Below are 24,308 nucleotides of genomic sequence, written 5' to 3'. Positions count from 1 at the left end.
AAAAATGGGATGGGAGGTCAACCTGCCATTGAATAAACATTATCAACAACTCAATGCTTTAAATGCTAAATTTACAGAAAATGATTGTGTTTGAAAAAATAAGGGAATAACACCCCCTCCCCCATTTTTGTATCCATACTGTTTAGTGTTGATGACATTGATCCTTAGAAGGTTGAAAAACTTTTTTACAATTCATCTCAAAACCTATACCTAAGAGAAAATTGCTTACCAAAAGTTAGCTCGATATAATTATATTCATGCACACAAGTTTTATATGCATCATTCAAAAAAAAAAAAAAAAAAAAAAAAAAAAAAAAAAAAAAAAAAAAAAAAGAAACAGAAAACTCATATCCCATTTGAGCATGATGCTTTTAATAAAAAAAAAATATTTCCCCTACCTAAATAACTAGGCATAGGGGTATAGTTTTCATTAAAAGGAAAAAAAAAGTGGTACCATATAGCAATTAAAACTATTAATTCATTCTATTTAGGCAGTCAGTTAAAGATCAAACAGTATAATTATAATGGGAGTTAAACTTGTATATTATACAATTATGGACTCGATCAATATTGGTATTTTTCTGGTGAATAACAAACAATATTCACCACCGAGTCCATAATTGTTTTATTATATAGTCCGGATTTGAATAAATAAGACATTGAAGGCTGCATAATGATACCACTTTCATTTACGAACTTCTGTCGTAGAAAAATAAAAAAAAATGTCCAGATTACGTTATAACCTCCGTTTGCTGTTTGTAAGACATCGTAATGTTTAGAAAATAACCCTTCGATAGGCTTGGCTAATGTTTTTCCTGTTCAGATACACTGCTGGCTCTGGCCGTTGCAACCAATGTTAACAACGTTGTTTGAGTTGATTGTGACGTCACAAAAAAAATCATTATTTTGTACTTTGCAGTTGTGATTTATTGCATTTTAAATAATTTATTTAAAAAAGACAATATGTCATCCATAAATCTAGAGCAGTGCTTGCCAAATAGATGTTCACTAGAAAAAGTTGACTTGTTTAACTGTAAAATGAAGTATTTCTCATTCACAAGTTTCTACAATAATACTGAAACCATGCATAATTATAATGTCAATTAGCAGTGCTTAAAGCTGAATGACTTTACTCTTTGAATCAATAAAAAGTGTAAAAGTGACTATTTAGTCTTTAATATATAACCATGATTTGAATAATGTTTCATTGCACTGAGTCATATTTAAATCATCTAACATTTATATATAATTGATGCAGTTTGTCTATGAGTTATGATATACAAAAGTTATTAATCATCTCGATATAATTGAAAAGATTGGAGTTCCAAACATATATTATAGATTATTGCAATGAAATCCAGTCATGAGTTAACTCGTTCAAGGTAGACCCATTCTACAAAATCTGTGAAAAAAAGAAAAAGCTCCCATAAATTCTAGTGATTACTGAGTATTCCGTATTCTTAAATTAAATCAATCTATTGAGAGTTATAATTGTTCTTTAAATATATCGACAATGGGACATCTCAAGTTGTTTTAAATAGGCTAGCTGATCTAAACGGCAGTTTGCGATGCATTTATTTATGTAAATTTTCAATTCAGCATAGATCTGAAATTGATCGTTCTCTAAATATGGTAGATAATAAATTGTGTCATAATTTTGTAAAATAAATAATAAAATAATCGAGTACTACAATAAAATATAGCAGACAGCTTTCATGAGAGGTCAGCAGATATCTGTATTTAAAACGTTCCATCGACTCCACGGCGTAACCCCTAAAGTAGTAAACCGAGATCATTTAGTAGAAGGAAGCTTAGAGAAGTGATTGACTTCTCTAAGTTTTTGTTTTCCCCTAAAAGAATGCAACAATTCATTACAGGAAATCGGTTTCTGTACATCCCGGTGGGCGCGCTGCAATCGCAAGGAGATAGCTACCATGACGTCATAAGTCGGCGATCCCTTTGCTTCAGGTCTATTATTAAAACAAAGCCATCACACATTTTTCCCAAGCAAGATTCAGTTAGATAACAAACTCCTCTTACAGATTTGCAGAAAAGATGTCAATTCAAATTAATCCTCATTAATCACCTGCGCCAGACTCTTTTATTACCTCTAATCATGGGTATAAAACAGAGTTCATTTCAAAAGCATAAAATTCTCGTAGGCATTTTGAACACACACAATGTCGATCAAGGGTAATTAAACAAAGTATTTGAAAATATTCAGACATATAAGATATAAAAATACTATTAAGACATGTGAAATTTGCAAGCGTGTTCTGTTCTAATATTTTAAATGCGATTTGAAAAAAGGTGTAAAGTTTATGACACTCTCCCCGTCATAACAGCTCAAGTTTGCAGTGACTTGATGTCATCTTTCATTATGACATCATATCTTGGGAGTTCAGAGAAGTAAAGACACAGAGTGCACTGCGATATTCTATGGGAAGCCTTAACGTACCTGCGTGATTTTAAACAAAGTTATTTTGTTTATGATCGATCACAATATATGATGATTTCCTAGTTTCATTTTTAGTGAAGAAGTAATTGTCTATGATATAAAAAAAAACCTAGCTATAATTTATCGTGAGGAATGGTTGTTTAAAATCTAGAAAAGTCATGCGATTTTATGTAACTGACGTTCGAAAAATTTTGGTAATTTTAAGTTTTCTAAAAGTTTTTTGAGAGTTCACATCTAATTGGACCACTTCTATATTACGCAATATCAGAGTACGCCAGAAGTTTCCACTTTACAGCAGTCAATATTTTGTAAGGAGTAAAGAAAGGGGCTAAGTGGTTAAGCATTTGCTGGACCCATGCAGCAATGTATCTTTGTTTGTAAGGATTTTTATGAAGTTTAAGAATCCAATATACGTTGGATAGATCGAATTCAGCTTGGTTGACTGGAATATTTAAATGAATTAAGAACTGAAATGTGATTTTAGAGCACTTAATCCTTAGAAAATGAATTGTGAGTATAAATAAGATTTCCAGATGTAGAATTAAAAACCAAGTTCTTAATAATACAGGTATAATAATGAGTCTTACAAATAAACATTTTAAATTTTCAGCAGATTATATTCCTAACGACTAAAAATCTATACATCATGGGTACACTACGACTCAGCACTAAGAATAAAGTTTGACAGTGTTCTCAATGTCAGGAGGACACAAAATTTTAATGTTACTCGTGTAAACATGACCTGGGTCTATACAGTGTAAAGAAAGACATGTTATTGATTCATATACCTTAATCCATCATGTTGTGATTAACCGTAAAATATATGAAAATATCCCAAAAACAAGAGACTTGTGTGAGACACCCAGATGCATCAAGATAAAATCTTTGAAAAAGTATTGTCCCTCATGTAAGCTTCCTCTTTGTCATCAATGTAAAATAACAGAGATAGCACAAAATACTGGACATAGAAACAGCATATAAATCAAACAGACAATAACAGAGAGAAACCATTCAAAACATCAAGAGTGATACTCTCTATAACAGCTGTTTTCTCAGGATAGGAATCAAAACTGATATCAAAGCTTTTAACAAAGATTTAATGTCAATCAAAAGCATCAACAAAACACCAGAGAGTGAAGGACCTCAATGACACACTATGTAGCACTCACTTCAGACACAATTTTTTTTCATATTAAGTCAAGAAAAGATAATAATAGAGAATTATCTTCACAGCTTAAACAGTTAAAGGGATCAATAACTACCCTAGTTTACTAGCACCGACAAAGTTTTTCAGCATCGGCAGTAAAAAGATAGTCATTGTCTAAGTTTTGCAGTAAAGAAACAATGTCAATAATTGTCTTAGTTTGTCTGGCTTAGTAATGTGATCGCCATACCATAACGCTTCCCATCATGCACTGGCGTATACAGTCATATGTGGCGAAGTTTCAGTGTTTTAAAATTCTAGGGGTTTTAATTATGATAGTTTATTGAATGTATGTACATGACTAAGATATCATACAAATTGTTTTGTACCACTCTGAAAAATGTCACAAAGTAATATACACAACGTTTGAATCTATTTAACGTTATCTTCACCCCTGAATTACAAGATGCGTAAACTTTTGTTGTAATTTAATTTTGACAGGTTTTCCAGTGTGTTCTTTTGAAAAAGACTAGGATCACAGATTGGAGAAGGGAAAAAGGGTCTCTTTCTGGTCGACAAGGAATTTCTGCGTGTCTCTATCCTATCCCCATGCTGCTTTCTATCAATTACACAAGAGCTTTGAAAAGAATATCTTTTACTGAAATAACCTAGCCTTCATCAAACTGCAAAGGGGACAAACTGCATAATGGCCTTATCCATAGATCTGTGTTCAAGGTAATTTCCGTTTGTGCCAAATATGAACTTTTATTATATCTCCATTTGATGTTTATAATAATTAATGTTCTATAAACAAATTTATAGCATTCGAAATCATCAAACTCATACCTCTAACCTCCACCTGCGTCCAAGCAGAAAAAAACATGTTCTTAGAGTACTCAGTAGTATGCTATCAGAATACTCTATTGTAAATAAGTTATAAAACTAAACTAAGAAAGATTAATTGTCAAAATGTGAAATAGTTATGATGTAGATTATATTTCAAAAAATCAATATCAAATTCTAAATGAAGTTAAATGATTTCCCTAACAAATTTTATTCGAAAAAATCTCACATTAAAGTTTCATGTATGAAGTTTACTAAGTTTCAGCAACCTACAAATGATGGTCTCAGGATTTAGCATCCAATGTTATCAATGTCAAGGGGACACAGAATTCTACTGCAAAACGTATAAACATGACCTGCGTCTGCAGTGTAAAGTACGGCAGTGTTCCCAATGCTCAGGGGACACAGAATTTTTCTGTTATACATGTAAACACGATCTGTGTCTACAGTGTAAAGAGAGACACGTAATTGATTTACATACCGAACACCATTACGTTGTAATTTATCGTGAGAGATATGGATACCATTCAAAAAAAGAAACATGTGTGAGACATCCAAGCGAAATCTATAATAAATACTGTCACTCATGTAAACTCCCTGTCTGTGTAAAATGTAAAGAACATAGAAAACACCAAATACAGGATATTAGAACATTATATAAAACAAACCGTCAGCAACACAGAGAAATCATTCACAACATCAGAAGCAGAAAGCTCTTTAACATTTCTTCTTTTCTATCGGAAATTAAAAGGGATATAAAAACTTGTCACACAGAAATATCTCGCCGTCAATCAGCGATATCAACAAAAGCCCAAAAAATGAAATACCTCATTGACACTGTGATATTTGATGTTAAAATCATACACAAAAATTTCATTCATAGTTTTCAACAACACAGGAAAAATATGAACAAATGCCTTGCAAGCATAGAGAACTATGAACGCAGATTTGAACACTCAGCAAACAGTGCAGTAAAATTTCTTATATTCTTAAAGAAAACCCGTTTACCCAAAATCTCTAATCTTACACATCGTGCCCTGCTATCCCTGACTGGGGAAATCAACATGAAAGATGTAATTCAGCTACTGGGTGAAATTCAAATCATAGAGACACGTAAAAGGCACTTGGGCAATAAATGTCTTTTGAAATTGATGCCCACACCTGTGTTACACAGGTCTATCACACTGGCAGGTGTCATCAGTGTATATCACATTTCCTATGTGAAATCAGACCGGGTATGGATAAGTGGCTATATAAGAATCTCATCTTAACAAACACAGATGGTGACATTCTACATCATCTAACAGATGTATGTACTGGTTGGGGAGTACACACAGTGAACAGTATCTGTGATCTTTTATATATAGACAAAGATGATAATATTAACAAACTATCTAAAGATAACAGAACAAAGTCTTCACTGATAAAGAAAACAGAATCAATGTCACCATGCAGTATTTTTTGTTCCCCGTCAAATGGAAATTTACTGGTTGGGGTGTATAATACTGCTACAAGGAGAGGCAAGGTAATACGGTATACCGATACAGGACAACACATACAGACAATACAACGAAACAACACAGGCCAGATATTGTACAGTTTTCCTAGCTACATCACAGAGAATCGTAATGGTGATGTAGTTGTTTCTGACTCTAACCGTGGTGCTGTAGTGGTGACCGAACATGAAGGAAGACACCGTTTCACCTATACTGGACCTACATCAGGATCAGGACTATCACCAGGTGGAATTTGTACAGATGTGCTGTCACACATCCTGGTGTGTGATTTTAAAACAGACACTGTGCAGATGCTTAACAAGGACGGTCAGTTCCTATCAATGATACTGAAACAAGAGCAAGGGATATACGAACCACGTGGTCTGAGTTATGATAACAAGTCTCACTTTCTTTGGGTTGGATCCTTTTACATCAACAGAGTGTGTGTGTACAGGTACCTAAACAAACAGGGCTATCTGACAGGTAATTACACACGCATTAGAAAGGTCAGCTCATTGTAATTATTTAATCAAAAACAAATACAAACACAGATGATTATCTGACAGGACATTGAAATGAGTTTATAGAATTTTTGTACACTTATAATTATGCAACAAAAGATTATCTGAGAGGCCATTATAATTAATTGATTAGTTACATGTATTGAGACACGGGACATTCTGAAAGGGGATTGTAAATACACTTGTTAGTTAGTCACATTTACAAACATATAGAGACACAGGGTAATTGTATTTAATTATTAGGTACATGTACACCTCAATACATACATACAGTTATGTCTTTGTAATTAAATAAAGGATACATTCACATACAATTCCTGAATAATGTGCTGACTTTTTTCTTTAAAGGATGGGATACAACTGAAAAACAGAACGGAGGAATTGAAATATCTAACAAAAAGATATGTAAGAAAAGAACATTGACTATCTGAAAAAAGAAGCAAAGAGAGAAAACAGCATATTCAACAATGCGAATGGCTTCAAATCTAAATATTTATTGACTGATAGGCAACTAGCTGAAGAGAAATAAATGTTTAATAACAAAGCACATGAATAAAGAACGCAGGTAGGTTAAGGCTTTCCGAAAAAAATATCACAGTATATTATGTGCCGTCACTTCTTTGAACTTTCAAGATATGACGTCATAATTGAATATGACGTCATTTCACTGCTAACTTGAGCTGTCATGACGTGTCATAAAGTTTTTAAGAAATGAATGTTATGTTGTTTTTTTTTTACATTGAAATATAAAACAAAAATTTGGACGGAAAACGTAATCAATGCGCGTAGCAAGACACAAAGAAAAAATACTACATTCATTTCTTATCATTTAATTATGATTTAAAAATAATAAAATGAAACTTTCTTTCACTTTAAATATTTAATTTAAGCATCAAAGACGTTGCGTAGGAATACATCACAACAACGTTGCTGAAATTCAAAATGGCTGAATGTACCACAGGTACTTGTAGACAGGACCCCCCCCCCCCACCCCCCCCCACCCCCCACCCCCCGAATATACCCCACGGGTCAAAAAATATTTTTTTGTATTTTTTTCATAAATTATTCTTCTAGTACACATTTACAATGTATTACATAAGAAAAATCCAAAAATAACGCAGAATTAACGTTTTACTAAAAAATCATACCCGCGGTATTATAAAATAGAGAAGGTAAGTCACTTCCATTTGTTTACACTGGACCCCTCTTGGATATCAGGCCCGAAATATCATTTACCTAATACATGTCACCAAAATGTGTCATGATATCTTGTTTCGGTAGATATGTTTGTCTTTAATCGTGCTATTTAATTGCCCAGGCATTCTATAATAATCCGAGTATTCAGCGTCAAACGTGAAAAATGCTACAAGATTTGGAAATGTCAAAGTAGATATTACGGAAGTGATGCAAAAACGACACCTAGCGTGGAACTCTCGAGTTCCGAGTGTTATAAAATTAAGGGAAAAGTCAGAGGTCTACAAAAAGTTCGGGAAAAATTTGATAAAGAAGTCGAAATTGATTCATTAGAATTAAATTCTGTTAAGATTTTTGAGATGAGCGAGGTTAGTCGTCAATATTCCCTTTAACCGGACCGTTTACCGGACTGTGATTACGGAAGAGATAGAATTTATGCGTGTGTAAATAACAGGCTGGCGAAAGTAATAAATATAAGGATTAACTTTTAATATTTTGTGAAAATTCATAAGAGGAGAATGTTCTCTAAATGATTCTTGGGATGGAAGTGTAATCGGTTCGCTTTGATATAAATTACGATGAAGATTGGATATACCCTCAAATGTATGGGTAAATTGAAGTTCTCATGAAATATTTCGTACACTATTGACTAATAATGGTATGGCCCCTCCCAAGCACATTTGTTATACAATAGGATATAATAAATTTATCTATGTATCTATGTATCAAAATGTAGATAAAACTTGCGCCGAGGCAATTTACATGCAACACTTGAAAAAGTTACAATGGACAGTCACGTGATTAGTGGGGTCATGTGATATAGCAACAGTTGTGTTGTTGTGTAGTTGAAAGATCCCTTTATGCATATTGTCTGTGTTTCTGACCATACTCTGCATATTGAAGTCACAACCGAACTGAAAATGTAATGATATATTAATGCTTCGGGTAGCCTTAACATAGCTGCGAAGTTTATAGAGTTGTTGTATGACCAATGTAATACAATCTTTATCTTGGTAATGACATAACAGGTGCGTATCCTTGAAGATGGATTCCATGACATTGTATTTCTGGCTTTTCTAAGAATAAATACACGTATTTCATTCTTATACAAGCATTTTGTACACTACGACTCTCTAACCTTCAGAAAACTGGTATTTTGCATTATTAATCGCTGAAGTCAATGATGGGCTAGAGATGCAAGAGAGATATTATTGTCAGTCTAAATCAAACGGCATAGGCACAGATTTGAAGTTTATATCCTTCAAAAAAATTCGACAGCATTTCCTAACTAATATGTTGCAGAAGCGTTTCAGACCGATATTTTATAAAATCCTGTTTAGATATTTATTTAATCTAAATAATATATTTATATAAAAAGAAAACATAAATAAAAGATTTATTGGAATAACTATTGGGTGATGTGTCCCTTATACTTAAGTAGCAATATATACTTATCAACTGCATATGGCGTTTATACCTCTCAATTGATTCGATACGCAAGAGCATGCTCTATGTTCGAACAATTCCTAAAACGAGGTAAGTTATTCACAAACAAGTTGATGAAATATCAACATTCTCCTTTAAGGTCATCATTTCGCAAGTTCTATGCATGGTTGATACAATGATCTTGTCAGCAAATACAATCTATCATTAAGTCAAATGCTGACTGACGTTTTTCATTCTAATTGTTATGTCATTGTTTACACACTGAATCGTCTACCGATTTCTTTCGTTATTTCCCGATCATGGGGGGGGGGGGTGCACGGCTGGTGTGAGCGGTCGGCAGGGGATGCTTAATCCTTCACATTATCTGATCCCACCTCTGATGTTTTATTGTTTTAGAGGTCTGTGTTTTCTCTGCTCTTGATTTGTATTGTTTAAATGGACTTTTGAGCTTGAATACTGTTCCTTATCTCCATATTTCATTTATTCATTGAGATACATTCCTGTACTTTCTCATTTGTTAAAGAAAAATTGGAAGATCTGTAATTTATAAAAGTTATCAAGAATTCAGATCTAGAAAAGTCGAACACCAAAACCAACACACCATGCAGTTTAGATTTTTCGTGTTAAATAAAGTATGCAGAGTAATCAAATCAAACACATCCGATAAAATGATAACCTAAACACTTACAGAGAGTAAGCCCATAATAACAAACATGGGTGCTTGTTGTTCAGTTATAAAAAATGTCGTTGCATTTTCGTATATAAGTTCAATTCATTAAAATGAAGTTATTTGTCAAATAAATAGTGAAATTACAAGTTTTAAACAAACCAGCAATACAAGTGTGTCCAATGAAAAAGGGTGACGATAGCAAACAGTGATCGATCTCATAAAAAAATCAAACAATACAAATCTGTGAACAGGGCATAAACACTGACCCCTGGAAAGTCCAGAGATGGGATCGGGTGCCTCGGAGGAGTAAGCATACCCCATTGACCAGTCAAACCCGCCGCAAGCCCCATGCATTTATCGAGTAGATGGAACATTCGGTATAGTCAATTAAGTTAATTTTTTAAAAAGGTATAAAAATAGGTGTGAAACAAGTCACCATATGCAGGTGATAGCGGAATATTACTAAATAAATAAGGGATGTTGACGATGGAAAAGCTGTAGTAATCTCCTTGGTCATATAATTTAGTTGATATACTAGTAGTTAGCCTTTGTCGTCCATAGTCATCAAAACATCCAAATATGAAACAGATGTGACAGTTCAAAATGTTCAAGAGCTATAGCTTCGGTTATTATTTTTTTTAAGTGGGTCAAACTCTAAGGCTAAGGTTAAAATTTAAAAAAAAAATTAACCAAGGAAAAGCCTTGTCACAATGAATACACAGGTAAAGTGTGAAAGCCCTAGCACCAACTGTTCAAAAGTTATGTCCAAGGTTAAAGTTTGGCATTTTTTTTTTTTGCAAAATTGGGTCAAACTCCAAGGTCAAGTCAAGAGGTAAAATATGTTGTACCCAAAAATGACTTGTCACAAGGATTGCACAGGTGAAATATGAAAGCCATATACCTCCAACCAATCTAAATTTAAGGGCAAGGTTAAGTTTTTGTGGACAAACAGACAAACAGCTAGAAAGACAGACAGACAGCTAGACAGACGAAGAAACGCACAAGGCAAAAATAATATACCTCCGAATCTTCGTCTACGGGGGCATAAAAATAAAAGTTTATTGTTTACAAACCTGTGTGACATTAATTTTGAAACTTTGATTTTGACCTTGAAGTTTGACCCACTTTTAAAAAACTTTAACATTGTGCCAATCTTTAAAATAATGTTTGTTTGCCCTCTCCCAACTCAGGGTAAAAGAATTGGATCGGTAGGTAGGTGGGAAAATCTTTTTTTTCCAGAACATATCAATATATACTAGTATGTTGACAGGATGAGAAAATTCGGGAATAAAAAGAAAACCAATATCGTGTGTTGGAATGTACAAAAAAGTTTTGAGTTCTGTCATTTTTAGCCAGTCGGTCGGGAGAGGGCAAACAAACTATTTTTTAAAGATGGCCCTGGCCATAACTTTTGAACGGTTGGTGCTGTGTTTTACAGGACTATTTCGTGAGAAAAGTCTTTTCTTTAAGTATAAATATTTTTTTATTTTCTTGACCTTGACCCCGGAGTTTGGTTTGCATTTGAGAAACTTTAACCTTCTCCATAATTTTTCTTACGGGGCATTGTGATCAGTGCTTTATTTTTTTTTTTTTAGGTAAAGTCAATATGAACTTTATAGCAAGCTCTTAAAGCAACGCCTGGGCGAAAAGAAAATTCGGACTTTGCACATTGATCCAAACGAATTTTTTTTGTGGTCCCATAGCGCTTTGCGAATTGCATCTCGCCGCAAACTTCTTTCTAGCGGTAGCAACAAAAGTTCAACAAAAAATAAATAAATAAATAAAAAAAATAAATAAATAAATTAAAAAAAAAAAAAAAAAAAAAAAAAAAAATCACAGTATGGAATTCCATATACGACAGCCAACTGCTTACTGCCAACTGCTCACTGCTTACTGCTTACTGCCAACTGCTAGCTGCTTACTGCCAACTGCCACACATATTTGAATAAATTTTTCATATTTATATTGATATTTATGTGAATTTTCATAAAACCAGGCGCGGATCCAGGAATTTTTTCCAGGAGGGGTCCACCCCAGTAAAAAAAAATCCAACCCAGAAATTTATTGACAAGAAGACAAAACAAAACAAAAAAAAAAAAAAAAAAACTCCTTTCCTGAACGTGAAAAACCTATTTCGGGGGAGGGGGGGGGGGGTTGACTTCTTATGCTTCATATCTTCATATCTATGACTTTTCATACCAACTAAACACGGATCCGCGTTTTCTAGGGGGAGGGGGGTCCAAGGTCACTTTTAGTTGGTAAAGTATATATATACATTAAATAACTCTACAAATTCCGAGGGGGGGTCCGGACCCCCCTCCCCCCCCCCCTCCCCACGATTTGCGAATGTAAAACATAACATAATTGGGAAAACAAAGAGATATAAGTCTTTAATTTGAGAACAATTTTCACTACAGAAATTAGCGGAAAATGGAAATGTATTTTTAAAACGTCTTCCCTCGCGAAACAACAAATCCTTTTTTCCAGTTTTTATTCATTCCAAATGTTTTGTCTTTATCACTTTATCAATCTCATATGTTGAATTTTACATAAGTTAAACATACGGTGAAATTTAAGAGTCATTTATCCATTTTCATGAGTATTTAAAAATCTGGTGATGTTTTCAGCCTGATTTCAATTGACAAAAAATTTCTACCCCCTTATGAAAAAGAAGTTGTAAATAAAAGCAATTAACTTTTTATCACTGTTTTCTAAAATAAGTACTTAATACTAATGAACTCTTCTTTGCATTCAAACAAGTTTTAATGTTCAAATTGCCATTTATGTTGAACTAAATGGATGGAAAACGTAGGCGGGAATCGAGAGTAAGCGTGCGTAATTCTTACAATAATAACAAAATTTGGCGGATTAAGGAATTTTTAAACTTTAAAGGCCAGGAAGGAGTAAATCGGAAGAAGGAGCATTTCCTCTTAAAAACAAAACATTTAATTTCTGGATTTCGTTGCAGACAAATAATTTGGTAGTTTTTTTGACGGGGGAAAAGGGGGGGGGGGAGGGTCACATACGACAAAGAACAATCTTCTAGAAGGGTCTTGAGTAACATTTGTTGGTATTATATATTTATACTAGAAATATTACTAAAAGTTATAACATAACTTTTGCCTAGTGTAAAATATCTAGTGATATCTTTCGGTGTTTCTTTTTACCCTAGGAAAAGTACATATGTGTGGGAATTTTTATATGTGTCTTATGTAAATTGTTGTAATGGCTAATGTTAGATCTGTACAAACATTCGTGGTGGTGGTGGTGGTGGGGCACTAAATTTCCAACATATACTATACATATACCTGTGATTTTTTATTCCTTGTCAAGGGAATTATGTTGGGTTGCCCCCCCCCCCCCCCCAGCAATGAAATTGCTTTTCCTTGTCTGAGATCAACTGTTTTTACATAGAGTAAAAGGCCTTAATGATTTTTTATTAGTACTTCTGATATAAATGCATATACCAACAAATGTAACCCAAGATCCTACTAAAAGTTTGCCCCCCGCCCCCCCCCCCCCCATTTTTTTCTGACGTATATAAGCCTTTCATATTCCCCCGGTCAAAAAATCCATTGAATTATTTGCCTGCAAGGAAATGTGGGAATTAGATGTATTGTATGTATTTAAGAGGGAATACTCTTTCCTCCTATTTATTCCTTCCTTGCCTGCACTGTTTAAAAATTCCTGAATCCGCCAATTTCTGTTATTATTGTAATCTATCATAGGGTTTATTCAATTAAGCATGCGTATTAAAGATATAAAAGATAACAAAACAGGCAATATCACCTATGAGCAGTGGCAGTTGGCAGTAAGCAGTGAGCAGTTGGCCGTACGCAGTGAGCAGTTGGCAGTAAGCAGTTGGCTGTCGTATATGGAATTCCATATCACAGTGATTTTATGGATATTGCAGAAAAAAACAGTAGATTAAACATTCTTCATTAAAACTAGCACTGTTCAGACTTCGATTTGGTAATGCAACTTACGTACGACGTCATGTGACGTCAGAGTCAAGACTACCAAATGTCACGCGCGGTTTGAAGAGACGATGTATAAGATCTGCGTTCGCCCTAACGGTCGCACCGTCAACATATCATTGTGTAAATACATAGCAATATCTTTAAATTTATAGATAATATTCTGTTAGATTATATGCGGCGCGAAACATCTAAGCGCAAAAGCTCTTTTGGGCTCAGCGCAAGTCTTCATGGGGGCGACACGTCCTTAGATAGCAGTACTATCAGTACTTTGATTTAACCGAAATAGGTTCCTCGAGGATATATTGTCATTTAAATATAATTATATTCTATAATCATTAAGCATAAATTTTAACTGAAAATACTGATTAGAAGAACTAAGTAATTAAAAAAAATATATAGACGAAAGATCAATTGTCCATTTGTTTCGAGACTGTCATTTGGGGGAAGAAAATGGCGGCTCCATAGTTACGGTGTACGCCAACACTATGTAGTGGAGGAGGTAATCTTTTTTTTTGATGCAACTATCACAAACATGGCTGACAAAATCAACCAGACATGATAAAGGATGAAACTAAAAGAAGATGCCAGTAGGAGCTATGCATTTATTCCAAAGATCAGTGAAACAAGTAGAAAAATTGCAAATCGTCGTTTGAAAACTTTAGATTCAAATGTTCCTCATTTTATGCGAGACATAAAATGCAGAACTCTTGAACCTTTAGCGCCTATTCCAACAAATTTAGATAAAAGTGCAATTTTTGGAGAGAAAGAGGAGGATTCAAACGATCACGACACGTCAAGTGAAAGTTGTTTGTCTCCAAAACCAACAGAGAAAAACGTAAACAAACCATCTATTTACAACCTACGAACAGGAAAAATGACTGCGAAATCGGATGTGTATTTAGATGATAATATATTTACTTTCCGTCCTAAAGTCAGTACTGCAAGCCAAAAAATTGTTCAAAATCTTGGAACAGATTTTATGGCAAGACAGCAGCAGCATTTAGATCGCCAAAAGAGGAATGTAAGTGTTTCTACAGTTTTGACCATTAAACAGTATTTTATATGCAATACATGCAATACGAAAAATTGTCGATAAATAGTTATGGATTATACTTTGAGTGACTGATATCTGCATGTTTAGTTTATGTTTACTATAAATCCGTGCCGAGATTCCTCTTAGTCTAACCACTAGTTTTGTATTGTGATATGTCAGAATATAGGTGGATAAAGTCAGAGGAATCTGGAATTACATCGCGTTAACAGACAGTTGTATAACAGTTTTCTTGTAAGGACATTACATACATCCCTTTGTTATTGGAGGTGGGTGGGTGGGGGGGGGTTGTTTTTAAAATGTAAAATTTAATGAAACTCTTGCATCTGTGTCAGTCATACCAGGGACCTGTATACTAACGGGATAGGCAACTCCTTCAGCACCATGTTTATTTAAATACCCAAAACATCACAAACAACATTGCAAGTTTTTCAAACTACGTTTATTCCCAGTAAAAAGCTTGTTTTCTGATTAATGTAATCTGTTCCTTTTGTGTATAGGAATGGATTTTTAATATTTTAAAGCACACATTATAAAATAATTTAAATATTAAGTAAACAACCACCAAAATCTGCGAATTCTCGGAAATAAGGCCGATCAGGGACATGTACTGATTTTGAAATAAACATGATAAACGTAATTACTTCTATTAGATAAGGATTTAAAATAGTGCTAACAACAAATCTTCAATGATTTTTTGACAAATAAATTAAGGTTTTATTCTGAAATATTTGATAGCAAAAGAGATATATTTAATTAAAATTGACTTACGAAATCCCGCAAATTATGAGATATCGCGAGAGTTGCCTATCCCGTTAGTATATGAGTCCCTGGTCATACATGTATTTGTTACCAGTGATAAATTGCAGAACTTTGCCAGAACTCTGCTATATAGCCAGGTTTTGAATTTGTTTATATATATATTTGTGATGTCCGTACAATTTAAATGAAAGTTGCTAGCTTGTGTATATTTTTTGGTTTCAATGTAACCATTAGATTTGCCTCACACAATTTCTGATGTTTCTACCCAGTGTGTCTGTATAACTATAAGATTTAAGTTCTACCATCTAGCCTATATAGCTTCTTTTATGTAACATATTTAATTGGTTTTAATTAGCATCTCAAATACCTGAGCTAGCAACATGTTGAATTTTTTTAATGTTATTTACCCTCATTATTTCAAATCCTTTAGCTTATATCTCAAAGTTTAAGCTTGGTCCCATAGAGTTTGAGATATCTTATTTATAGTCTGTATGTTCGGAGGAGGGGCAATTCTATATCTACCATATACAGAAATGCTTTAATACTTCTGTGTGATTGACAGTGTCAAGATGACAGAAAGAAAATATAAATGCACATTTCTTTTTTTTTTCTTTAAGTTTTCAATAATTAAGCAATTAATCAAATTAAAATTTATTAATCAAAATTAGGTGCATGATAAGGTGCATGTGTATATAGTAATAGAACACCTTTTTCTTTCTCTAACATGTAATAGCTTCAAAGTATCTAGTATAGAAATATACATATTGAGCCTCAATCCACTTCAAATTCTCCACTTACTTAACACGTAGTTATCATGGTTATATACATGTATTAGTTAGCTGTTATATATTAGCTGTTATCTGTGGTGCTGTACATTACAGTGAACAAACCTTTATCCACTTTTCCACTTACTTAACATGTTGTTATATATTAGCTGTCATATATTAGCTGTTATCTGTGGTGCTATACATTACAGTGAACTTTATCCACTTCTCCACTTACTTAACATGTTGTTATATATTAGTTAGCTGTTATCTGTGGTGCTGTACATTACAGATTGAACAAGCATCGATCCACTTCTCCACTTATAATGGTCGACTTTCTCCTGTCAGTAAACTCAGAAAATACAAGAAAATAAAAGAGGTAAATGATCTACAGTACAACCAAAGTCAGCTGATCATCAGCTGATATCACATTTCTCATCTAATTTTAAACTTAAAAATTAATAAAGTGCGTTACTCAATTTTATTTAATTTTTTTTTCACACACCACTGCAGTAATAAGGCTATTGGTACATCTTTAAAAAAGGAAAATGCAATTATTTCATCAATTTCATTGTCGCAAAAATTAATATATTAATTTTTTCTGATGAATGAGCCAGGGTTTCTTTTAAATCTACAGTAAAACTCAGTTATAGGGACAGGGAAGTTGTATAAAATACAACATTTACCTTTGGGATTCAAGGATGAATTGAGTTTCAAATAAAAATACTTACAAAATTAATGTCAGTTCAATATTTTTGAAAATTCATGATAAAAGATGTAAATTTCATTATTTTTAACTTCTAGAGGACACAAAGTTGGTTCACTATAACCACAAATATGTTGCTGCATCCGAGTTCATTATATCAGAAAAATTTTACTAGGAATTGTTGAGAATTTTGCAGGGGATTGCAAAAAAAGTTCGCTATATCTATAAATTCACTATATCTGTGTTCGAGTTTTACTGTATATGTTTACATTTCTTTCAGGAAGCTTGTCAATGCATGTTTTTGCATGTTATCATGCATGCTTCTTACTGAACTCTGTTTCCCAATCTTCCTTACACCCATGATACTGACCCTATGTATATGTATACAAAATAATCATTGATATTAATTCATTTTGCATAGACAATTGAAATTCAGAAATCTTACTTTTTCAACCATTTTTTGAAAAGGGAGTTGAAGAGGGGGATCTCAATAATAACTCTACAGAGGAGCCATCAGATGGGGTCAAAAGTCAAGGACAAGATGGCGATCAGGAGAGCAGTGATGGAAAGGATGTAAACCGCAGCAAGAACGTGTCCCCTAGTCTACAGAGAATCCTGGATGGTGAGGGAATTAGCTGTATTCTGTATTTAAAAAGTATTAAATTTAAAAAAAAAAGTTCAGATGACTGGTATCAGCTGCTACTGATAGACTTCATTTCACAAATTAATCTGTCTTTACATGTTTAAATCATGGATCTAATATTTTGCAGTATTCATATTTTATAAGGATGTCTGCTCCCCAGCAAGGAGTAATAACTCTTAAAATTATTATTTATTTTAATTAAATAAGTCCGAAAATTGAAGCTTGGAATTGGAATTTTTTCATGCAATAATTTTCATTTTATGCATCTTAAAATGATTCAAGGTTCTTTGATGTCTTAGAGACGGTCTTATAAAAAGTAGACATAATTGCATCCCATTAAAGTACAAAAAATTTATACCAATATCTATTAGCATGAAATGAAATTGGAAGTGATCTGTGATAATCTTGCAATATCACATGCTTTTTACTGTGTGTTACGTAACAAATGAAATTACTAGAAGAACTTAATCATGTTAATACCAGAGCACAAGTATGAAGAGCTGCTTAGAGTGTGCATTTTTTTCTGAATGCTTGCATGGATACCTTTATTTTTTTAATCCTAAAATATACTTGTTAGGTTGATCAATTTTTAATTAGAAAATGCATTATTTGTGCTTTCATCCACGGTTCCTGAAAATATATGTGAGATTTGAAAGTTTTCCCCACAGTGCAAATGCGATTAACTACATATAATAATGAACTTTAAAGCAATAACATGGGTATGCTACTTAGTGAATTTTGTGAGCATTTTTAATTAGATCTAATTAATGCTGATTTTTCAGAACCTTAGGAATAAACTACCTTAATGATGAAATAGAATATTGAAGTTCATCACATCTTTGAAGTTATATTAAATTTTAATGTAAATTCTTGCTGTAAGTTGAGGGTTCTATTTTGAACAAGGCAACTGTATTTGTTAAAATAAGGAAGTCTTAAAGGGATCTGGACACAGTTGCATTGCATGTTTGTTTACAATTGTAAAATTCCATTTTTATTAAAAAAAAATAACTTCAGTTTAATGAATTGAACTTGATTCTTAAAATTCAATGACCACAATATTCTTCATAACATTACGTCAAACTTCTGTGTTTGAAAACACAGGCTCGAGCTCTGTTATTGTTAATGTTTATGTTTCACCAGTTGTGTTCAATTTGTTTACTTTGCTCACATCACTGAGCACGGACTGACAATACTGGTGAGTTAGTTTTGCTTTCTCACATTTCTACTCTGAATTTTTTGGATTACAGTTTAAATATTTTTCATTAATACACAATAAATTTTCCACTTTTACTAAATATTAAGAAAAAGATTTTATTTCCTGAAAGTGCAATGAACGTGTCAATCAAACACATCCTGAAAGTTGTAATTTTAATAATTTTCAGTTAAAACAAGTTTCTAATAAACACGTTTTTATAATATATATATAATATTTTATAATATATTGGACTGAAATGCTCTAACAACATGTAATTATATACCAAAATTTAGAAAATAACATCAAATCTGTATTAATATCTATATTAAGCAATAAAATTCAATCTTTAGCTCTAAACAGCTAAGCATCATAAGGGAAATTAACTCAGATTTCAGGTCATATACAAGTTGGAGTAGAAATGGCAAGGTTGCAAGTGCAGGTTTATAAGTAATTTACTACGTCAAATAAATATCTTTAATTCCTCAGATTATGGTATTAACTAACCTTGGATTGTGAAGTATCGGAAACTTTAACACATTAGAAGTGGTGACTGTAAGAGACCGAGGCCTGGACTACAGTCAACAATGATCCCTTGTTCACTACAGAATTAGCCATTCAAAAAAATATCTCAATGCTCATAACTGGGATTTAAATTGCAGTTCACGTCAATTAAAACATTACAGTGGATACAATTATTTCAAAGTGACTTTAATGTTCTAGTTCCTATGTATCTCAAATTTAAGAGTTCAATTTTTTGGAAAGAGATGGTGGTCAGAAAAAAAAACCTTTTGTAATAAATCCATTCTCTAAGTGTTTATCATATTTAAAGGATATATTTTTTCTATTGAATTCACTTCTACTTAATTTATAAATCATATTTGTTTCTAAAAAAGAAATTGGAGAAATTGCTTGATATTCAGGATATACCTCAGTCAAAGTGTCTCAGCTTATTTATTCTGGTGAACTCAGTCAAGGTGTCTCAGCTTATTTATTCAGGTGAACTCAGTGATACATCAGGTGTCTGTGATCCAAAGACTTAAGATCAAACATCTTGCCTATAATTCTTTTTTACAATGATTTTAGTTTCAGTATTTAGACCTGGGACACCTCAGTTTGCATATTTAGTCTCCAGGTACCTGGACCCAGGTATCAAAGTTAAAGGTAACTCTGCTCTGGTATTCAGGCTCAAGGAACTTCAGTTAAGGTATCAAGGTTTAAAGTAACTCAGCTCTGGTATTCAGGCTCAAGGAACTTCAGTTAAGGTATCAAGGTTTAAGGTAACTCAGCTCTGGTATTCAGGCTCAAGGAACTTCAGTTAAGGTATCAAGGTTTAAGGTAACTCAGCTCTGGTATTCAGGCTCAAGGAACTTCAGTTAAGGTATCAAGGTTTAAGGTAACTCAGCTCTGGTATTCAGGCTCAAGGTAACTCAGGTGACCAGGAATACAGGATCCAGATTTATAATAACTCTTTTCAAATGTCTGAGGCTCTAGTCTCCTTAGCTCCTTACCTGTCCCCGGTACCTTGGTTCCAATATCTAAGCTCCAGACCCTTAATCCAGGCAGATTCCAGATTCCTTGATCCAGGTATCCAGGCTAAGTTATTTGTTGTTTTATATATCTAATTCTTACACTGTGTATAACCTTTATTACTGGTAATAACTAGGACTGATTTCCCATTGGTGCATTGAAGGTGAACCAGTAATTAAGATCCCATACACATCTTCTACTGGTGCTTGGGTACCCTGGTTACCTGATCTGTGAGGAGTATTGATTCATTATTAATGCTATCTTTTCATTCAGTGGCAAGGTTCTGTGTTATGTGATATATTTTATGTTCCAGGCTTTCTCTCTATAATTTTACATTGGAATATATAGTATTTTGGCTAAGTCCCTACATTGGATTTTTATTCTGTAATTACAAATAATACAAACTGTAAAAGGATAATGGATGTATTCAATTGAGCTGCAGATATTTTTTGTGTGATTGGATTTGATGTGTTTGTTTCCAAGGAAGACTTAAAAAGCAGACTGGAAGCATTATTTATTTGTCACTTTCATTGAGTGTAATGAACAATATACAATGTGCAAGGAAACAAGCTGTTTTTGTCTGCAAAAGGAAAACTTCCTAAAAGACATTTAAATAGACTGACGTACTTCTGTGATTTGCATTTTATAATGATTTTTTCTTATAATCCCAATGATAAGTCAACAATCCCTATCCTGGTACTAAATACAGAAGATTGAATGTGTTCCGTGCAATCTTTTCTTTTCATATATCTATGAAAAGTATGCTCATTACCTTTTGAAAGTGGGGTTTAAATCTCTTGGATGGTTATTATTGATTAAAGAGAAATAATTTAAGAAAATGTTTACTGTTCCATATCGACCCATGCCTACGAGCGATGTTTATATGGTTTTGACAAGGCGTCTGAAAAACAACTCCACAAATAAAGGTATAACCTGCACACCTTATCAAATGTTGGTCAGTTTTGGAAAATTTAAGCCTTATTTTCCCCCCATACCTGGATATATTTGGATCATACAAACATGATAGACTGCAGGTGTCTAGTAGTTTAATATTTATTTGAATTGAGAAAGTGATTTTTTGATGCAATGGTAGATTTAGGAGTGAACCAGATTGGATATAAAGATTATGGATGTTTTCTAAAGAACATTTTAAATTTTTATGAATTTATTGAACGTGCTTATGTTTGTGTGAAGGATACCATGGAAGTGACACAGCATGCATAGAAAATCTAATTGATGTATGTAGATGACTTGTAAAGAAACTGCATTGATTTCTGACTTAATGACACAGATCACTTCCACTAGAACCTTAATAAGTAAATAAGCAGATATAATAAATGGTAATAATTAGTCAAAATGTGTTCTATATATGAGCCAACACACATAAAATGCTGTGTTTTGATTATTTTAACAGTCATAGCATTATTTTAGAATTTAATCATTAAAGTTCAGGTAAAAGAAAAAAAAAGACATCAACAGTAGATGCTTAATCTGCAGTGTAATTGTTTTTAGGACCCTACGCTCAGAGTAACAACGACATGGTGCTAAAACGTCACAAAACCAGACTGGGCAGTAATCAGCACAAAGGGAAGGTCATCTCGGAGCTTGAGGGTAGGTATTTAGTCCCCCTCCCCTTGTGGAGATTCAGTAACCACTGACTGTTACAACATTTTGATCAATTGTTTGGGCCTAGGGGTTTGAATTTGTTGTCAAAAAGTAAAATAATGTACGCCTAAAACACTTGATTTAAAAAAATAAAACACTACATGCACTATGACAAATTGATCATATTCAGTGAAATTTATGGATCTGACTTTTTCTATGCTAACACTTGCTCTAATGTTAAATATGCAATTTTATGTCACATTTTTAGAGTTTGCTATGATACAAGTATAAGCACATTACAATCCACAGTATTAGTGAAATGGTACTGAGACCTTTTTGGGTACATATTTATTCAGTTTCTGTGTTAGGAGCCCCTCAGGTATAGTCAGCCATGGATGCTAATATGGTTTTTTAACTTGAGAAGTGTTTTGAAATTTGTTCTCGAAAAAAGTATAAAAAAAAAAATGCCACCATTATTAAGTCCTGTAGTCAAATTTGGTATGATTAACTGGAAGATCTCTGTAAGATGCAACATAGTCCTAATAATATAGCCTTTATTCAGTCAGGTCCTTATACTACACCTATTACACAGTAGTGCTTTAATACCTTACATACAAGTATTGTGTCTGAAGCTTGAGTTCTGTTTCTGAGAGTGTAATGAACAACTTAAATTCAAGGTTCTGACATACTACCTAACTACAAGATGTGTGCCATGTGTGGATTAATGTCTCAGACTGTATCTCTTTGTGATGTTCAGAGTCATTGTTAAAGCTAGCTAGGATATTTAATTCTTAACCCGATTTGACAATGGGAAACATTATCAGTTTTAAAAGTCCCAGTGTATCTAGATCTGAAATTGTGAAAGTGACATTCTTATATGCAACTTGTAAAACAACAAATTTTATAAAAAGGATACAACATGTAAAATTAGCTTTTATTCTCTGAAAAGTGTATATATTTATTTGATGAAACTTTTGGCTCTTTTTTTCTTTTATTTAACTAAGTGTAATACATTTTAATTAAAAAAAAATTGACGACATTACTTTTTAATTTAAGAAGAAATTTAATCAGTTAATATTTATTAAATATTATTATTTGGTCTTTTATTTGGGATAATAAATTAAATAATAAATGGACAAAAAATGTTTGCTGTTTAACCAAGAATAAAGGTGGAATTATTATAATAAATATCTTTGTTTTTATAAAAAGTAAACAAATAAAAACGATTTATAAATTATACATTCAAAATTAGAAACTTGGAATGCTATTAGTAAACAATGGTAAAAAGTAAAGATATACATCCAAGACAGGAATATTTCTTAATTCTGACCTCTTGTTCTGACTTTCTCCAATTTCTTTAAATAACATGTCTGATTTCTAAAAAAAAAAAAAAAAAAGCACTTGCATTTAGTAATTTTAGTCAAAATTTGAGCCTGAGATGAAATACTCAACCTTTGTTTGTTTGATAATAAAATAAAACAATTTCATGGAAAATCACTATATGTGGTATCATTTTAATATAAAAAACAATTATTGCAAAAAATGTCTATGCAATTAAATGTAAGAGACAGTTTTGTGGAGTCTTTTCTTGTAATTATTTTTTAATGTTAATTTTTGTGCAAAAATATCACATTTTTAAAAAATCTGATTCAACCTTGTTTTGGTTGGATTTTTTCTAAGAAGATTTAGGTATACTGTTCACTAAGCGGCTTTTTCACTTTTCGAACAATTTTTTATAAAAATCCAGAAACTTTTGTTTGACTTTATTTTTAAGTATGAGTTGTTAATAATTCTATTTGAGGAGGAATTCTAAATGCTTCTACTTTAGACTTTATATTTGAAGAAGGACCCCCTACTTATTTTCTTTACACCTCTGTTAAACCTTATTTCTTCGAAAAAGATTGACTAATATTACAATACTGCAAAATATTAGGGTCTTTTACATGACCCACTTTGTAAAAGAACTGTTGCATAACAATGTCAACAACATAACTAAAAACCTAAGCATTTTAACTTCTTATCAATTTGTTCAGGATATCTGTATTGTTGGAGGCATTTAATTTGTTTTATTTACAAAGGGGGTGTTGACAATTCTTTTTATCTGTCTATCTACCAAACAATACACAGATAATAAATATTATTACAGATAATAAAGATATTCCAAGACGAAGGGGTATTTAAATATCTGTTGTATACTAATAGAAGTCAAACAGCTTGGAATATTTATGCATGGCAATGTTGATATCGACTTTTTAAATGGCTGTATTTGTTTTCAAAAATTTATTTTCAGTTTTATTTGCAGT

The 24,308-nt window shown here is 32.7% G+C and overlaps 1 protein-coding gene and 1 pseudogene across 12 annotated transcripts in view; both read left to right on the top strand.

Annotated features, from left to right (window-relative positions):
• Positions 1-5,119: 5,119 nt before the first annotated feature.
• Positions 5,120-7,148, top strand: LOC133194348 (uncharacterized; annotated as a pseudogene).
• Positions 7,149-14,162: 7,014 nt separating this feature from the next.
• Positions 14,163-24,308, top strand: part of LOC133195464 (tubulin monoglycylase TTLL3-like) — a 32,185-nt gene continuing 22,039 nt past the window's right edge. For 7 of the 12 annotated variants that reach the window (XM_061331307.1, XM_061331305.1, XM_061331312.1 and 4 more), the window contains exons 1-5: positions 14,163-14,773; positions 16,622-16,708; positions 17,504-17,657; positions 21,913-22,011; positions 24,152-24,178. In XM_061331307.1, the coding sequence (XP_061187291.1) occupies positions 14,318-14,773; positions 16,622-16,708; positions 17,504-17,657; positions 21,913-22,011; positions 24,152-24,178 (823 nt within the window). In that variant the 5' untranslated portion in view covers positions 14,163-14,317. Of the gene's footprint in view, positions 14,774-16,621; positions 16,709-17,503; positions 17,658-21,240; positions 21,327-21,599; positions 21,639-21,912; positions 22,012-24,151; positions 24,179-24,308 lie in introns of those variants that run through there. The other 5 variants (XM_061331309.1, XM_061331306.1, XM_061331308.1 and 2 more) reach the window with 4 other exon arrangements.

The sequence above is a fragment of the Saccostrea echinata genome, unplaced genomic scaffold (assembly GCF_033153115.1).
Source record: "Saccostrea echinata isolate AGI-Se365-2 ecotype Australia unplaced genomic scaffold, CSIRO_AGI_Sech_v1 ptg000029l, whole genome shotgun sequence".
Lineage (NCBI taxonomy): Eukaryota > Metazoa > Mollusca > Bivalvia > Ostreida > Ostreidae > Saccostrea > Saccostrea echinata.
Note: the sequence above shows the minus strand (reverse complement) of the source record. Positions and strands in the feature narration are given on the sequence as shown.